Source organism: Panthera pardus, unplaced genomic scaffold (genome assembly GCF_024362965.1).
Source record: "Panthera pardus isolate Hobbes unplaced genomic scaffold, ASM2436296v1 HiC_scaffold_333, whole genome shotgun sequence".
Taxonomy (NCBI): domain Eukaryota; kingdom Metazoa; phylum Chordata; class Mammalia; order Carnivora; family Felidae; genus Panthera; species Panthera pardus.
In genome coordinates this window covers 600,759-616,810 of record NW_026526914.1, presented here as the reverse complement: position 1 = coordinate 616,810, position 16,052 = coordinate 600,759, and the positions used below count along the sequence as shown (strand labels likewise).

The window sequence follows — 16,052 nt, the reverse complement described above, 5'->3', positions numbered from 1 at the left end:
AGTCCCTAAACTACAAGAGAAGACAGATCAGGTTTGCAGCAGACCTATCCAGAGAAACTTGGCAGGCCTGAAAGGAGTGGTAGGATACGTTCAAAGTGCTGAATTAGAAACATCCACAGTGAAGAATTCTTTATGCAGCAAGGCCATCATTCAAAATAGAAACAGAGGAAAAAGGTTCCCAGATACACAAAATTTAAAGGAGTTTGTGACCGCTAAATCACACCTGCATGCAATTTTAAGGGGGGACACTCAGAGGGAAATTGATATCTATCTATCTATCTATCTATCTATCTATCTATCTATCTATCTATCTATCTTTAGAATTATATTTATATATACAAATAGATATAGAATTATATATATAGATGTATATAGACATATACATATCGATATAGATATAGATATATAGATACAGTTAATACAATACATACACATATACATACATACACATACACATACACATACACATACACATACACATATACATATAGATGGAGATGGAGACGTAGATACAGATATAAAGATATATAGATATGTTTTCCTCCAACTCTTCAAACAAGATAATGGCCATAAAATCGTGTCTTTCAGTACTACTTTAAACGTCAGTGGACTGAATGCTCCAATCAAAAAACATAGGGGAACAGAATGGATGAGAAAACAAGTTCCATCGATATGCTGTTTACCAGAGACCCACTTTAGATGTGAAAACAACTTCAGAGTGAAAAGAAGGGGATGGAGAATCATCTGTCATGCTACCCGTCAACAAAACAAAGCCAAAGTAGCCATACTTCTATCAGACAATCTAGACTTTAATTTAAGACTGTGTCAAGTGGTACACAAGGGCATGATGTCATAATTCAGGGGTCTATCCACCAAGAAGACCTAGCAAATGGATACATTTATGTGGCGTATTTGAGAGCAACCAAATATACAAACCAATTAAACGCAAACATAAGGAACCTCATTCTTAGTAATGCCATCATAGGAGGAGACTTCTATGCACTCACTCACTGCAATAGACAGATCATGTAAACGAAAAATCAACAAGCAAACGGGGGCTTTGAATGACACACTGGACAAGATGGGCTTCACAGATATGTTCAGAACATTTCATAATAAAGCAGCAGAATATACATTCTTCTCCGGTGCTCACGGAATATTCTCCTCTATAGATCATATGCTGGGGAAAACAGTCATCCCTAAGGAAGTTCAAAGAGATCGAGGTCACACCGTGCATATTTTCAGACCACAACACTAAGAGACTCGAAATCAACTACAAGAAACAATTTGGAAAGGTAACAAATACTGGGAGACTGAAGAACATCCTACTAAAGATTGAATGGGCTAAGCAAGGGTTGAAAGAGAATATAAAAAGTATACGGAAGTCAATGAAAATGTATATGGAAGTCAGTGATAACACCACAACCCAAAACCTCTGGGACGCACCAGGGTCGGTTATAAGAGGACCTATCTAGCAAGTCAGGTCTTGCTAAAGAAGAAAGAAAGATCTCAGAGACACAACCTCACCTTACGCCTTAAGAGGCTGTAAAAAGAACACCATACGAAACCCAAAACATTCAGGAGACAGAAAATAACAATGATTAACGGAAATTAATGCTATTGAAACCAAAAATCAAACAAAACAAAAACAAAAACAACCTCAAACAAACAAACAAACAAAGAAACAAACCAAAATAGGAGAACAGATCAATGAGCCCAGAAGCTGCTTCTTTGAAGGAATTACCAAAATTGATAAGCCAGTCATCAGTTTGATGAAAAGGAAAAAGGAAAGGGCCCAAATAAAGAAACGCAAGAATGAAAGAGGAGACATCACAACCAACACAGCAGAAAGGCAAACAATAAGAAGAGAATATTAGGAGCAATTATTTGCCAATACAATGGGCAATCTGGAAGAAATGGACAAATTCCTAGAAATGTATACACTACCAAAGCTGAAAGAGGAAGAAAAGGAAAATTTGAACAGACCCATCGCCAGTAAAGAAATCAAATTAGTAATCAAAAACCTGCCGGAGGAAGAAGACTGCAGGGCCAGATGGCTTTCCAGGGGAGTGCCAGCAAACATTTAAGGAAGAGTTAACACTTATTCTCTTGAAGCTGTTCTCACAATAGAAATGGAAGGAAAACTTCCAAACTCTTTCTATGAAGCCAGCGTTACCTTGATTCCAAAACCGGAAAGAGACCCCACTGAAAAGGAGAACTATAGGCCAATTTCCCTGATGCACATGGATGCAAAACTCCTCAACAAGGTATTAGACACTCGGATCCAACAATACATGAAAATGTTATTCACCACGACCCAGTGGGATTTGTACCTGGGACGCAGGGCTGGTTCAACATCTGCAAAACAATTAACGTGATTCCTCACATCAATAAAAGAAAGGACGAGAACCACAGGATCCTCTCAATCGATGCAGACAGAGTGATGGACAAAATACAGCATCCTTTCCTGGTAAAACCCCTCAAGAAAGTAGGGATAGAAGGAGCACACATCGAGATCATAAAGCCATGTATGAACGACCCAACGTGAATATCATCTCAAGGAGCAAAAGCTCTCAGCTCAAGTCACGAACGAGACAGGAATGTCCACCGCCTCCACTGTTATTCAACACAGTATTGGAAGTCTTAGCCTCGGGCCTCTTCATCCTTCTGCTCCCCCTCTGCAGCTACTGCTCTTCCAGCCCTGGCTCTACCTTTCCTCCTCCTCCTCTTCTTCCCTCTGCTCACGTCCTCCTCAATTTCCTCCCCAGCTACTACTGCTCTTCGACTCGTGCTCCTCCTCTTGCTCGTCCTGGACTTCCTCCTCCTCCACTTCTTCCCTCGCCTGCACCCGATCATTCACTCGTCTTCCTCCTCCTGTAACTCCTCCCAGTCCTCTTCCTCCATCTGATCCTCCTCGTCCTTCACCTCTTCCTCCTCCTCCTCCAACTCTTCCTCCTAGGACTCTTCCTCCTTCTCCAGGTCCTCTCCTGCTACTGCCCTTCCTGCCCTACCTCTGACCTTTCACCTCTTCTTCCCTCTGCTCTCGTCCTAGTCGACTCCGTCCTCCAGCTGCTCCTGCTCCTCTGGCCCGTAATCCTCCTCTTCCTGGTGCTGGACATCATCCTCTTCCATTTGTCCTTCTCCTGCACCCAGTCATTCACTGCTCCTTCTCCTCCTCCTCTTCTTCTAACCCCACCCAATCCTCTTCCTCCAACTCCTCCTGCTCCTCCTCTCCCTCCACCTCTTCCTCCTCGGGCTCTTCCTCCTTCTGCTCCTACACTTCTACTCATGCTCTGGAACCCTGGCTCTATCTTTTCTCCCCACCCTCTTCCCTCTGCTCTCGTCCTCCTCAACATCCTCCCCCAGCTGCTCCTGCTCCTTTGGCTCGTGCTCCTCCTCATCCTGGACATCCTCCTCCTCCACTTGTTCCCTCTCCTGCACCCAATCATTCACCCTTCTCTTCCAGCTCTAACTCCTCCCAATCCTCTTCCTCCAACTCCTCCTCATCCTCCTACTCCTCCTCGTCCTCTTCCTCCTCCAATGCTTCCTCTGGACATCCTTCTATTCTCCAGGCACATCTTTGTCCCTTAAGACTACCACAATCTCCTCTAAGGACGGGAGCAATAGATCTCGCACTGCCCCCAAGTCATCCGCAATGAGCACCGGACCCTGCGGATGGGCTCTCACAGGCCTTTGTGTCCCTGCAAAAGGAGCCTGGCAACCTCCCAGGCCTCCCGGGGAGACTCGGTAGTGGGAACCTGGGAGCAGCGACGGGATCCCCGGTGCAGCGACACCCAAGGGATGGTCATATCGTGCTCTGTCTTTTCAACAACACCTACAGCAGTATCGGACCTAGAGGCCGGGACCCAACGGGCCTCCCACGCGACCCCTGACCAGCCAGCCTTGTGTCGGCAGCGCCATCCAGGAGGAAGCTCACCGACACGTATGCCAGGCCTGGGACCCCAAGGCGCTTCGATCACCCCCTAGGCGGATAAGGTCAGGCCTAGGTTACTGCATGGGACCTGATGCATCCGTACAGTCGTCCCCAGTTCCTTGTAGGACAGGTCGGACATCCTCCACTGGGCCATGGGGTCTCCATGCTGTCAGCTGGCAGCAGCCAACACATGACCAGCGGTACTGGGACACCGTCAAGCCTTTCCTCTCATGCTGGACGGTGGCCGTGTGTTTACCGAAAGCCCTGTATGGGGGCCACGGGCTGCGGGGAAGGCAGGTAGGTGGGTGGCCAGGCACAGACGAGACCACCCGCTGTGATCCCGCAGGGTCACTGGGACTTCACTTCCATCTGGCCCACACGCAAATTCTAGGGATGGGGCTTTGGGGGCAGTGCGGAAGCCTTGCAGCTTCAGCGTCAAGGAGCTGGGCACACACACCTGTGGGCACAGCCGGCAGCAGACTGGGACCAGTGTTCCTCCCTAGGCCCCTTTGACCGTCCACCACCTGAGAAGAATACTGGAGGGGCTGTACGGCTTTAGCCTCCCCAAAGCGCACACACAGTGGGCCATGTGCTGCCCACTGTGGTTTGGGGCAGGGCGGGGGGAGCCCGGTCAGAATCCTGACCACAATGTCCACAGCATCCTCTGTCGACATGCAACCGCTGAGACACTGAGAAAGGAACCCAGTTCCCCATTTACATGAGGCCAGGAGTCGACAAAGCCTGAGGCTAATCAGGGTCACCCGCACAGGGACTGAGAGGCGCATTCTGGCACCACTTACATGCAAGGGGAACACAGTTCTGGGACACACCTTGACATGTCCCCAGCCCAGCTGCAGCGACAGTGGTGATCTTGTGCTGCGGGGAGAGGTGTTGCTGGCAAGGAACTGTCCCCTCAGAGAGCAGCTGGCAGGCTGCTCACCTGCCCATCCACACATGGATCACGCACACCACCCTGCTATGGCACCCCTGGGGGACTCAAGTCACCTGAGGTCTAGGGTCCCAGCTCCTCCCTTTCCCTGGGCCTGGTGCACAGGAAGCAGAGAGGAGAGCCCCAAGGAAGAGCTGACTGGCGACAAAACATGGCTCGTCTGCCAAGAGCAGAGATTTTTGCTAGACGGCTCCCTCCAGGGAAATACCTACGCCCTCTGCACACCACGTAGCCTGACAGGTTGGGTTCCCTAGCTACCCTGTGCACAAAGCCTGGGCACACCATGTAGCCCCTACGTATTTGCTACTGTCGGCCCACCAGAGCCACTCACACACACACACACACACACACACACACACTCACTCCCACATAGACACACACTAACACACACACAAGCACACTTACTCACAAGTGGTCCACTGGCCACTGGACACAGGCTGTCCTCCCCTCGGCCCCCCTCTTGACCTTGCACCAATCTCCCTTTTGCATCCTGACTTGAGCCCCCTGGCACAGCAACGATTGCACCCATCCCAGCGATTACCATCAGGACTCAGGAGGGAAGGGACTGCACTCTTGTATTCTGGCACCTGACCGTCCCACATAAGCACCTCATTCACACAGACCGCTGTGTCTCTCCTTGTCTCTCCAGTGGCCTAACCACCCACTCCTGCACACACAGAGACACACGGCTACGCAATCGCACGAACATATGCACGCTCACACTGCCGGCACCACCACGGATCTCAGGCCCAGTTTGCCACAGACGCCCACACACACTCGCACGAACTCACGCTGGATCTCTGCCCTCGTGCGTACTCTCTCCATGAATTCCCACTCATAAGCCTCGCTGCTGCCCACAACCCACACCTGCCCCTCCCCCTCACACATCTCCCATCCTGAGCCACTGTCTGAGGACAGGGCTCGGGGTCAAAGGAGCCCCGGGTGTGGGAGGCAGCAGCAAGGTATACTGCCATCGACTATGAGAAGGCTGCCTGCTCCTGAGTTGTCCGGGGACATGTGGTCTTAGCTCTGATCCTGACTGGAGGCTTTGCTGACTGGATTCTATCTCACCAAGGACACAACACCCCTCTGGGAGCAAGGGTCCTGGATGAAACCCCCCCGAGTCCTGGCCACACTGTACCACGACCCAATGGACCAATTTGGTCCCACTGTGCAATCCCCTTCCCTGCCTTTCGGCTCTGGCCTATACAATAAATCTCCAAATAACAGGTCTGTCTCTTCCTCCTCCTCCTTCCAGGCTCTTCCTGCCCAAGAAGGCAGGCCTCTGTGCACATGGCAACACCGGCCCCACCCCAGTACTGCACCTCTCCTGCACACACAGAATCACCCGGGCAGCGGCTAGGACAGTCACACTCAGGTCCCGTTCTCGTCGAGCCTCCTTGCGTCCCCCATAAACACACACAAACACATACACAAAAACAGAAGGGTTTTTAGCTTCCTGTATGTGTCCACATAAACATCGTGGAAACTCTTCAAGGCTGCCACACGTTATCTCTTCCTCAATTCTCTCCGGGGCACGTAGAAGACAGGAGACTCATCCACCCATCTCTTCCAGCACTGGTGGCGTCCTCCATTGTTTCTGCATGGGCAAAGATAGAAGCTCTGCGCCATTCACGCCCACACAGATGCAGAGCCCCTGACGCATGTGGGCACACGCAGACACATTTGCGTACACGCGCACACACGCACCCCCACGCAACAGACACCAAGAATGATACGGGATATTTGCAGATACATCCCAGATGGTGTCACTCTTGTGCCTCGCCCTTTTGCGATCCCCCTTGCTTTCTCACCCAGGGATTCATTTCCAGCCCCCAATGGCCTTGGACCAGTTCTAAGAATGGCTGTCGGGTTGCGGGAGGACATGGCGTGGTGGGGCACATGGAAGGAAGTGCGAGATTCTCACCACAGTGGCGCCTGGGGACACGGCAGCTCCTGACCCAAAGACTGGCAGGCAAATCCAGACTGAAGGAGCAGGGGGAAGCCCGGGACAGGGCGGACATCCACGGGGAGCATTTGTGGTGAAGCACTGCTCCTCCCCAGTTGCTCTCCAAAGCCCCAGCCCACAGCACAACTGCATTTGGTTTGCAGGCTTCGACCCTCTGTGTGTTTGCAGCTGAGTCTCTGCAGGTCCCCTGTCATCCTCCCACCCTCTCCCCATGCTACCTGTGTCCCTGTGTCGGCGGACCTTCCATTTCCAAGCCAATGTGTGGCCCACGTTCCCTTGCCCATACAACACGCAGGTCAACACACCGCATACTGGGGTTCTCACCGACACGTGAGCACGTCAGATCACTGTCTGCTGGTCCCTTCCTCCCTCAGGTAGTACTGCAGGGGATTGGGCCACAGGTCCTCGATGATGATCTGGAAGAGGACACAGGCCGGCGCCACATTGGGCATAGCCCACTCTCCTCTCTGGCCGGGGGCCACCCACATCCCCACTGCTGACGAAGGCCTCAGGGGCCCCACCTCGGCAATCCTGTTCGCCCCTGGGCAGCTGTGCTCACACAGCCAGTTGAACAAGTTAAGGCTGGTGGGGTCATGCCTGCGACTGGGAGCTCCACGTTCATAATCCCAGAACCACTGGACTGGAGTGGAACGCGATGTCCTGTAGCCTGCAGGAAGAGAGGATTTGAGGAGCAAGCTGATGGCCTCCTCCCCACCCACCTGCCCCTCCCCCTCCCCCTCCCTCCTGCCCCTGATTCATGCTCCTCATCCCCCTGCCCCGCACCATCATGGGACCCACACCCTACCAGCAAAGCTCAGCTGATACTCCTTAATGATCACTGGGTTCCGGAAGTACGGGTTGGCCCCAAAGAAAAACATCACTCTGCAGCGGTACTTGGGATGGCCCACTTCTTCCACCTGCCGTGAGCAATGGGACAGGAGGGGGCAAGTGTCCTCCCTCGGGGTCCTGAGCTACTTGCCTGGCTGTGAGGGTGAGCACCTTTGCCCCACCCTCTCCTGCCCAAATCCCACACCCGACGGGATGGCCCCCAGCCACAGCCTCCCCGGTCTCACCTCCAAGTCGACCACGTAGCTGAGCACGTCTTTGTCCTGGGCACCGATCATGGCCGACAACTGGGGGTGATTCAGAATCTGTGCTGTGTCAAGGAGCTGTGCCTTCAGATGCTGTGGAAACAGACACAGCCCCCCTCCAACCCTCCCAGGCTAAGAGCAAGGGACTAGATCACGGCATGTGCAGAAAGACCAGGAAACACTAGTCCCCACACTCCTCAGCCTCTGCAGATGCATCAGACCCCATCGACACTGGGCAGTCCGTTGGCTTCCTGTACCTCCCACGCTGTCTGCACACAGCAGGGAGAGACTCCACTGCCTGCACGCCTCACAGTTCCTTCCTATATCTGACCTGTGTGGGCTGCCAGCAGCCCATCATAGCTTGTGATGTCGGCATGTGCTCTGACCCCTCCTCACGGCTGGGTTTCTTGGCATATTCCCGTGAAGACCTATGTTGTCACCAGCCTCCTGAGTCCAGATGGAATAACATGGCTTACAGGAACCCGACTGCACACTTACGCTGCAAGCAGAGGGTGTGGGAGGGAGAAAGAGATCGAGAAGCACGGACGAGGAGGGCCGAGGAGGGAAAAGGATTAGACACAGTGACACAGCCAGTCCGGAGAGAAAGACATGGGTGGGACCGAGCCGGAGCCTGAGGACAGAGAGGGAAGCAGGGGTGGAGATACCAGGAGAGAATCCTCTGTGTGTGTGTGTGTGTGTGTGTGTGTGTCTCAGGGTCTGAGGAGGCAGCTTGTACCCCATTCGGAGTGGGTCTCAGTCGTCCTACTGTCTGGCAAAGGGGCGTGGCGTGGTTCCACTAAAGGTCATGAGTGTGTGTCTGAAATGCTCTCTTTTGAAGGAACTGCTAGGAAACGTGCACAGCCTGTGAATGTGAAGGTGGGTGTGCGGCCTGCGTAACTCTCCCATTTTGCAGCGAAATGTTTCCTTGCCTTATCTGCTCTGAGTGAAGGCTGCTTTGTGCTACCCTAGCTCTGGTAGCATGGGGACACATGGCTCGTGTCTGCAAGTAATATTTGAGACCAGCCTGCAGGCCAACGTTGGCGGAGACCTAGAGGAAACAGACCCAGTCACCAAGTCCCCCCATCCCCAACAACCGCCCCTGTCCAAGGCCTTACACTGGATCCCAGACCACACCAACCCAGGGCCAGGGACCATTCCCCAGCTCTCCTCTCTGGGGGCCATCGCCCTGAGGCACCCTGCTCTCAGTGCCCAGCCCTCCTGCACAACAGCCCCCGCCATCACCCACCAGCACAAGGAAGGATACCGCCTGGGCCCAGAAGCCAGGGATGTGCTTGATGATGGCCCTTCTGTGATCCAGGTAAGAAATCTGCCTCCGAAGAATCCTGCGCTTCAGCCGCCATAAGGCCCTGGAATCCTGGGCATTCCCAGCGCTGATCTCCAGCTGAAGACGCTCCAGTGCTGCCAGCGGGTCCTGGGCTGAGGCAGGACGCAGCGCTGGCTCTTGCTGCTGCAGCGGCTGTGAGAGCTGGGGCCCCTCCTCCGCCTCTGCATCTGCCTCGCGCTTCTCCTCTTGCTCCTGAAACTCCTCCTGCTGCTGTCTCTCAACTTCCACCTCCTCCTCCTCCTCGTGCATGTCCTCTGCTTCTGGCTTGGCTTCCTCAGAATTCTCCTCTCCAGCCACCTCATCCTTGGTCGCCTCGCCGTCCTCTTCCTCCTCCCCGATCACCACCTCAGCCGCCACCATTCCGTCATCCAATATCAGCACCAATTCCTCCGCTGGGCTTGCCACCTGTATCTCACACCCGGCCTGGGTTTCCTGCACAGGATGGGCGCTTGCCGCCCCTGAACCTGGGGACTGCGGCCAGCCCATGCCCTCCAGCGCCCCTGCATTCCCGCGGGGCCGGGACTCTCCACCTTTCGCATCCGGGACGATCAGGGCCCAGGGTCGGCGGGAATCTCCGCTTTGTCCGGACCGCGACACGCTGGCCATGACGCTCGGCCCCGGCCCCAGTGTAGCTAGGGCAGCCTCAGGACAAGGACAGGAAACGGCAGCAGGTGGGGGGAGCCTTGGCCGCAAGACCATTAGCTCCCTGAAGCCTCCCGCCGCAGCCCGCCAAAGTTGAGCGCAGGCGCACAGGCTCTGGGATTTGAGGACTCCGCATTGGCTGTGGCTGCTGTGGAGGAGGGGCCGAGACAGAGGCAGTGAAGAGTGTGCGCATGCGGCCTGGGGGCGAAGTGGTTCCAGGGCAGGTCAGGCCAGCTGGCCAGGTTCGGGGAGCAATCAGTTGCAAGACAGCAAGACAGGGTGCTGGCCGCCAGCAAGCGCGCGCCAATGGCCGGTCCAGGCTCTGGAGCGAGTGCCAAGGTGCCAGCGTGGCCCCCGTTTGCCGCATGTCCTCTTCAGCGCTGTCACCTTCCAGCCTTCACTTGCGAGGTCCCCGGTATCGCGCAGTCTGTGGTGCTTGTACACCCTTTCCCCAGAGGCCTCACTACGGGCACCAGAGCATTCAGCACAGGATCGTCCACGCCGTGAGCCACTCCCTGCTCCGTGCCTTGCCCCTTCTTCATGAAGCTGGGGCAAAGCCTGGAGAAGTCCTTAGTGTCACGCCTACCGGGGCCACATGGCCGTCCCCACGGTATCTCCTCGTTGGCCGTCAGGCTGAGGGCGGCGGTAAGGTGGGTGCCCACCCAGAACCAGTGACACCCACCCTAGACCCACCCCACCGCCATGTCCTTGCAAGAACACAGCTCAGTAGACCTCACTGCACTGCAATGCAGAGCAAAGAACAACCCCCAGAGCACCATCTGCCACTGGTGCCCTACTGATCTCCGTACAGAGCGCCAGGGAGATGGGGTAGTAGGATTTAGCAGCTTGCTCCGGTCCTGAAATCTAACCTTCCACTAAAAGGAGGACGACTCCAACCGCGCAGGGCACGTAGGGGCCCTTCACCGAGAATTGCAGACTTGTCTGTGTCTGTCTCTGAGAAAGCCCCGTGCCTGCTTTCACTAGTACACACGAAAGCAGACGAGTTCCCTTCCCATTTCCCAGGCACCAACAAGAATTCTGAAGAAGCATGCACCCAGACACAGAAGGTCCACTGAGAGAGACAGTGAAAAAGAGACACACAGAGAGACAGAGCTATAGAGGGAGAGAGAGAGACACGTGCTAGCAGAGCAGATGAAGGAAGGACGAGTGGAGGGGAAGACCAGCCTGGAGAGGGAGAGTCCGGGGAGATTGGCGGGAGAGACAGGGAGGAGGAGCAAGACAAGAAGAGACAGAGGGGCACCTATTACAAGGAAGACAGGCGGAGACAGGGGGAGGCATTAGTGATGGAGAGGAGGGAGACGAAGACAAAGAGAGCTGGAAGGAAAGTGGGAGGGAGGGACAGGAAGAAGACAAGGGAGGGGGAGGCAAGGAGAGGGTAGGAGGAAGGAGAGCAGGGGCAGCCGAGGCGGAGACAGGTGGGCTGACTCTGAAGACAGGGCAACTGCAGTGTGCACTCTCTTTCACCTGGTGAAATTCACCTGTGCAATTTGCACAGAGACGAATGCTCTACAGTGGTCAGCCCTCAGCACAAAAGGCACCGCTCCCACCTGGACCTTAAGGGCAGTCTGAAACGATCGCTGAACTAGAAGGAAGCTGCAGTGAGGTCATTCGGGGTGAGGAAGAGGGCACCGCAGGGAAGAAAACAAGGACCCGTTCCCCACAGGGCTGCTGGAAGTCCTGTACTTACCAGCAGGAGACAGCAAACGGGACTGCCGGAAAGACACAGCAGAGATTTAGGCACAGCACATGCGGGAAGAAATCACGTCCCAAAGCTCGGCAAATTCAAGCAAAAGCAGAGGCTGCACATCCATGAATGTCAATGCTTTCCGAGTGGAACCAATGAAGTTCTCACAGATGCCCAGGAAATGTGCTCAACTCTGAGGCCCCCTCGCCTCTGGCAAGCTTCTCATCCAAAGCGACTCATCACAGAGAAAGGGTGGACCGTGAGCAAAAGAGCCAAGGTCTCCTTCGGATCCCCGGACGCAGACAGGTGATCCGCCCAGTAATTTCAAGCCAACGTATGGTGATAAAGGTTACCTTCCACCACAGTGATGGAGGAAACTCGCACCCGAGGGGAGGACAATGAGTGAGAACCGCATCCCAGGCTGTAAGCTAAGGACAGACCATCAAGCTGTATTGGAAGGTCACGAGACCGTGACTCAAATGTCTGTACAGACACAGAGCGTCTGTAGAAGCACGAGGGCTGGATAGTTGTAAGCAGGTAGCAGGATTTCTAAGTCTGGGCTGCCTGTATGATACGAAAGGCTAACACGTGCAAGCAGAGCTATGCCCATGTGATGCGGATCAGCCTCCTGAGGCGGTACTTTGTACCCTGTGGAGGACCTGGGAGACGCATGCAGGCGGGCTCCTTGTGCACCTCTGCCACCAGGCACACGTGTGGGAAACGTAGGGCCAAAGGGTTTGCCGCCGGGCTTAGTGTGGCTCACCCTTCTGCGGGTGCATTGAGCATCAGTGCAGAAAGCACTGGGCTCACTGAAAGAAGCCAGCCCCTGACAGAAGCACAGTGGTGGTGAGCCCTGCCTGATGGATTCCTGAGGAGACTAAAGGAGTTAAAGGCATGCAGTCCACCAGAGAGTAGAGTGGTGCTAATCAGGGGAGGGTGCGATGAGGAGGTGTCGGGGCTCGGGTGTGAAGATGCAGTCATGCCATGTGCATGAGTTCTGGAGATCTAACTTGCACAGGGCAGCCGTAAGCAATGCTTCACCGCCTCATCAGATTTCTCAGAGGCAAGTGCTCTCACCACACACAAAGAGGGGTCGCTGAGAAATGTCCCGGTGAAGGTGGCTGGACGGAGCGCTTGCACGTGAAGGATACGGGCACATCCATCACTGCCCGTTGTGTCCCTCAGGCACGCACTAGTCCTGGTGGACTAAGCTGAGCTCAGAACCCAGCAGTCAAAGGTGTCAGCCTCGTTCCTGCAAACATGGATCAGACTCCCAGGTAGGACGTAATGGACAAATTAGGGACCAGAACACACAGGAGGCACACGGAAACGAGACACACACTGGCAGGGGGAAGTCTCTCCCAGCCAGGAACATGCCACGTGGCAAAAGAGTAAGTGGGAAAACGTTGCCGGTCCGCTTTTCACAATTTACGCCTGCATCTGCAATGTGCAGGCCAGTGACGTTTGAGCCCCTCGGGCGCAAAGGGTTTGAAAACAGAAGGACAGAAAATAGAGGTGTGACGGAATGCTCACAGCAAGCCAGCTGCATTTGGGGACATTAACTGGCTGGCAGTGAGTGCATGGCCAATCCTCTGACGAAGGTCCTACAGGCACGGAAGGATTTCTGGCTCCTGGAACATAGAACAGAACACGCAGAAGCCCCTCCACCTGACAGCAGGACAGCAACTGGATCTGTCAGTGGAAGAAAGGGGTTGAATGCAGAGGGAAGCACACTCAAGCGCAGAAGCATACACCAAAGACAAGACAGGCCACCAGAGCCACAGCTGACCCAACACACAGGTGTGCAGAGACGAAGGCGGTTACACGGGTACAGCTGTGCCCACTTAGGCCAGGCAAGGAGGCATCACCAGAGAGGTGTCGGCACAGGCAAAGCCAGGAAAAGACACAAACACGCCAGGGCTCACTCAGGGAGACAGAGGAGCACAGGCAATGCGAGACATTTCCTGTGAACAGAGAACAACGTGACGATCCCGACAGGCCAATGAGACACGTGTGGTTCAGAGACATGGAAGTCAGAAGGCTCCTGAATTGCTGAGGGTGTCCTCTCTCGAGGGACAGCACTCTGGAGCCCACACACGCTGATGTTGGGGTGGAAGAGGCCGCTGGGCAGCAGATACAGTTGTGCAGGGGGTTTAGCAGCTCCTGGACCCTAGGGCTCCCCGGGGAGAGCTGCGGATACGGGAGGACACCCGGGGATGCCGGGTGTGCAGCATGAGGGCTGTAATCCCTCAGACACAGAGCACCGAGGCCTCTGCCCACGGACCTCAAGTGTCCACACTCGAGGGTTTGGCTCTGGGTGCCGTGAGTGCATTCCACACCCACACCTTGTCCGTACCTTGTCTTTGGGACAGGCCGGGCGGAAACGTCACCCTGGCCCCTAAGGAGGTATTGGCTGGAGATATTAACATGTGGGGGACCCTGTGTTCACCTGTCCCCTAAAGTGTTCCTGCTCGGCAAGACCTATCAAGTAACGGCCTGCTTGTGCAGGAAGATGCCCCAAAGGGCCCAGCCTCATGACCACTGAGGCCGTATTCCCACTGCACAATCACTGGCCATACTTTCTTTGGATGTTCACACCCAAAGACTCGGGTCAGCACTGGGAGCTTTTCCAGGGTACCCTGACATTTACCCATCAAGCAGCTGAGAAGACGTGCCTCTCCAGCCAGTGTGCAGACAGCAGCGAGAGAAAGGCCTCCTTCCCTTCTAGAGAGTGCGACAGCCTCTGCCCTGGAAGAGGTAAGGCTTGGTCGCACAGATCCTCAACTCCACAGCGTGCTGACACCCCGCTGACCGTGTTGTCTGCATATGATAGGGGCAAGAGGCCTCCATGCATTGGGACTGCCCACGCCTTCTCTGGAATAGAGCCACTGCAGAGAAGGCTCTTGTACTGCAGAGCTGTGCAGTGGGGATCCTGGGGAGCTTGGGCAGCTTGGGAGACAGGAATATTAGTGTCGGGAGGTCAGTGTCAGGCACGCTGTGCTGGGGGCCGTGTTACATGGGGATACAGAAGAGCCTGCGATGGACAAGGCTGAACTCTGTCGACTGCACTGCTCGCACGGTGGAGCTTTTGTTTAGCACAGACATCTCTGGCAAGCAGCCATCTGCTGTGTAAGGAGTATCCCAGCACTCACGTCTTCGCAGGTGAGGCTCGTCCCAGTCCTTTCTAAGCTCCAGGCCTGCCGGGGACCTCTGCACAGAATGCTAAGGCCTCACAAGTCCATCGTTCCCTATGTGGCTGAGGCAGCCTTTGTCCTGGCACTCAGGCAAAGGAACACAGGCTGCCTGGGACGAGGCGACCTCCCTGAGCGCCTGCTGGTGTTTGCACTTGGGAGTCTTCTCACAAGTCTCACATGGCGTGTTGGACACACGGCTTAAGCCTGTGGACACAGAGGAAGAGCATCACCCGACTCATCACGGCTGATGATGAGAGGGCAGAGGGCACACGGGAGAGGTTGGCGTGTTCGTGCCCTTGAAGAGCCCCACCTCCCCGTGACCCTCCCCTCTGTTGGCTTGCAATCCGGGCCACCCATTCGTAACCAGAGGTCTTTTCAGAAACAGCAAAGTTCACACAAGGGCATCAGCACTAGGACTCCTTCAGGAGTCTTGTGTGTGTGTGTGTGTGTGTGTGTGTGTGTGTGTGTGTGTGTGTGTGTGAGAATAAGTGAAGCGGTGTTTGGGAGGCTCAGCTTCAGGAAGTGGAACCAGAAAAGTTCGCTGTGATTTTGGAGTTGCGTGAGACTGTAGTGGGCTGTTTTCTCTGCAGTGTGTATGTTGTCCCTGTCAACTCTGCCTGAAGCAGAACTTCATCGGTCTTACCCACCCACTCTGCCTCTGGTCCCTCGGTTCCTTCCCCTGGACGCCAATCTTACAACCTGCTCACAATCCCTCAAATATGTGTGGCTGGTCCTGAGATCCTGACCTTGTCCACAAGACAGTCTGCATTGGTAGACGTCTGAAAACCAGAGGGTAATCAACCCTGGGAATTCCTCCCTGTGTGGCGGTTCAGTCAACATGACTGAGGGTGTCCCCATGCGGGATTCTGGGGGCACCATCATGGACATGCCCAATCCCTGAATATTGGACATCCCTGGCCTGTGCTGGCCTCTCCGTTTCCTTGAATTTCCTCATTTTCACAGGAAAGCTATGAACCTGGGCACTGGCCTTTCTCTCAGGTTTGTGCCCTGGCCTCCCTCACTCAAGTCCCCATTGCTTCAATCTTACTGACCTCACATGCAATCCCAATGTGTGACCCATCCCTACGGACAATGTCCTACGTCCCGCCCTTCCTTGGAACTCCAATGTGCAGGCACAGAACACTTACACCTCTGGACAGCCGAATGTATACATGGACACGCCCCAGAGCGAACCTGAGAGGAAGACACACACAAACACTTCA

At 54.6% G+C, this 16,052-nt stretch overlaps 1 protein-coding gene across 1 annotated transcript; it reads right to left on the bottom strand.

The window, feature by feature from the left end:
* Positions 1-7,196: 7,196 nt before the first annotated feature.
* On the bottom strand, positions 7,197-9,894 carry LOC128774588 (testis-specific Y-encoded protein 1-like). The gene is made up of 5 exons (XM_053893655.1): positions 9,208-9,894; positions 7,926-8,003; positions 7,658-7,769; positions 7,374-7,519; positions 7,197-7,268 (listed from the first exon to the last, which is right to left on the bottom strand). Exons 1-5 carry the CDS (start codon positions 9,892-9,894, stop codon positions 7,197-7,199), a joined length of 1,095 nt encoding a protein of 364 aa, XP_053749630.1.
* Between the last annotated feature and the right edge of the window lie 6,158 nt (positions 9,895-16,052).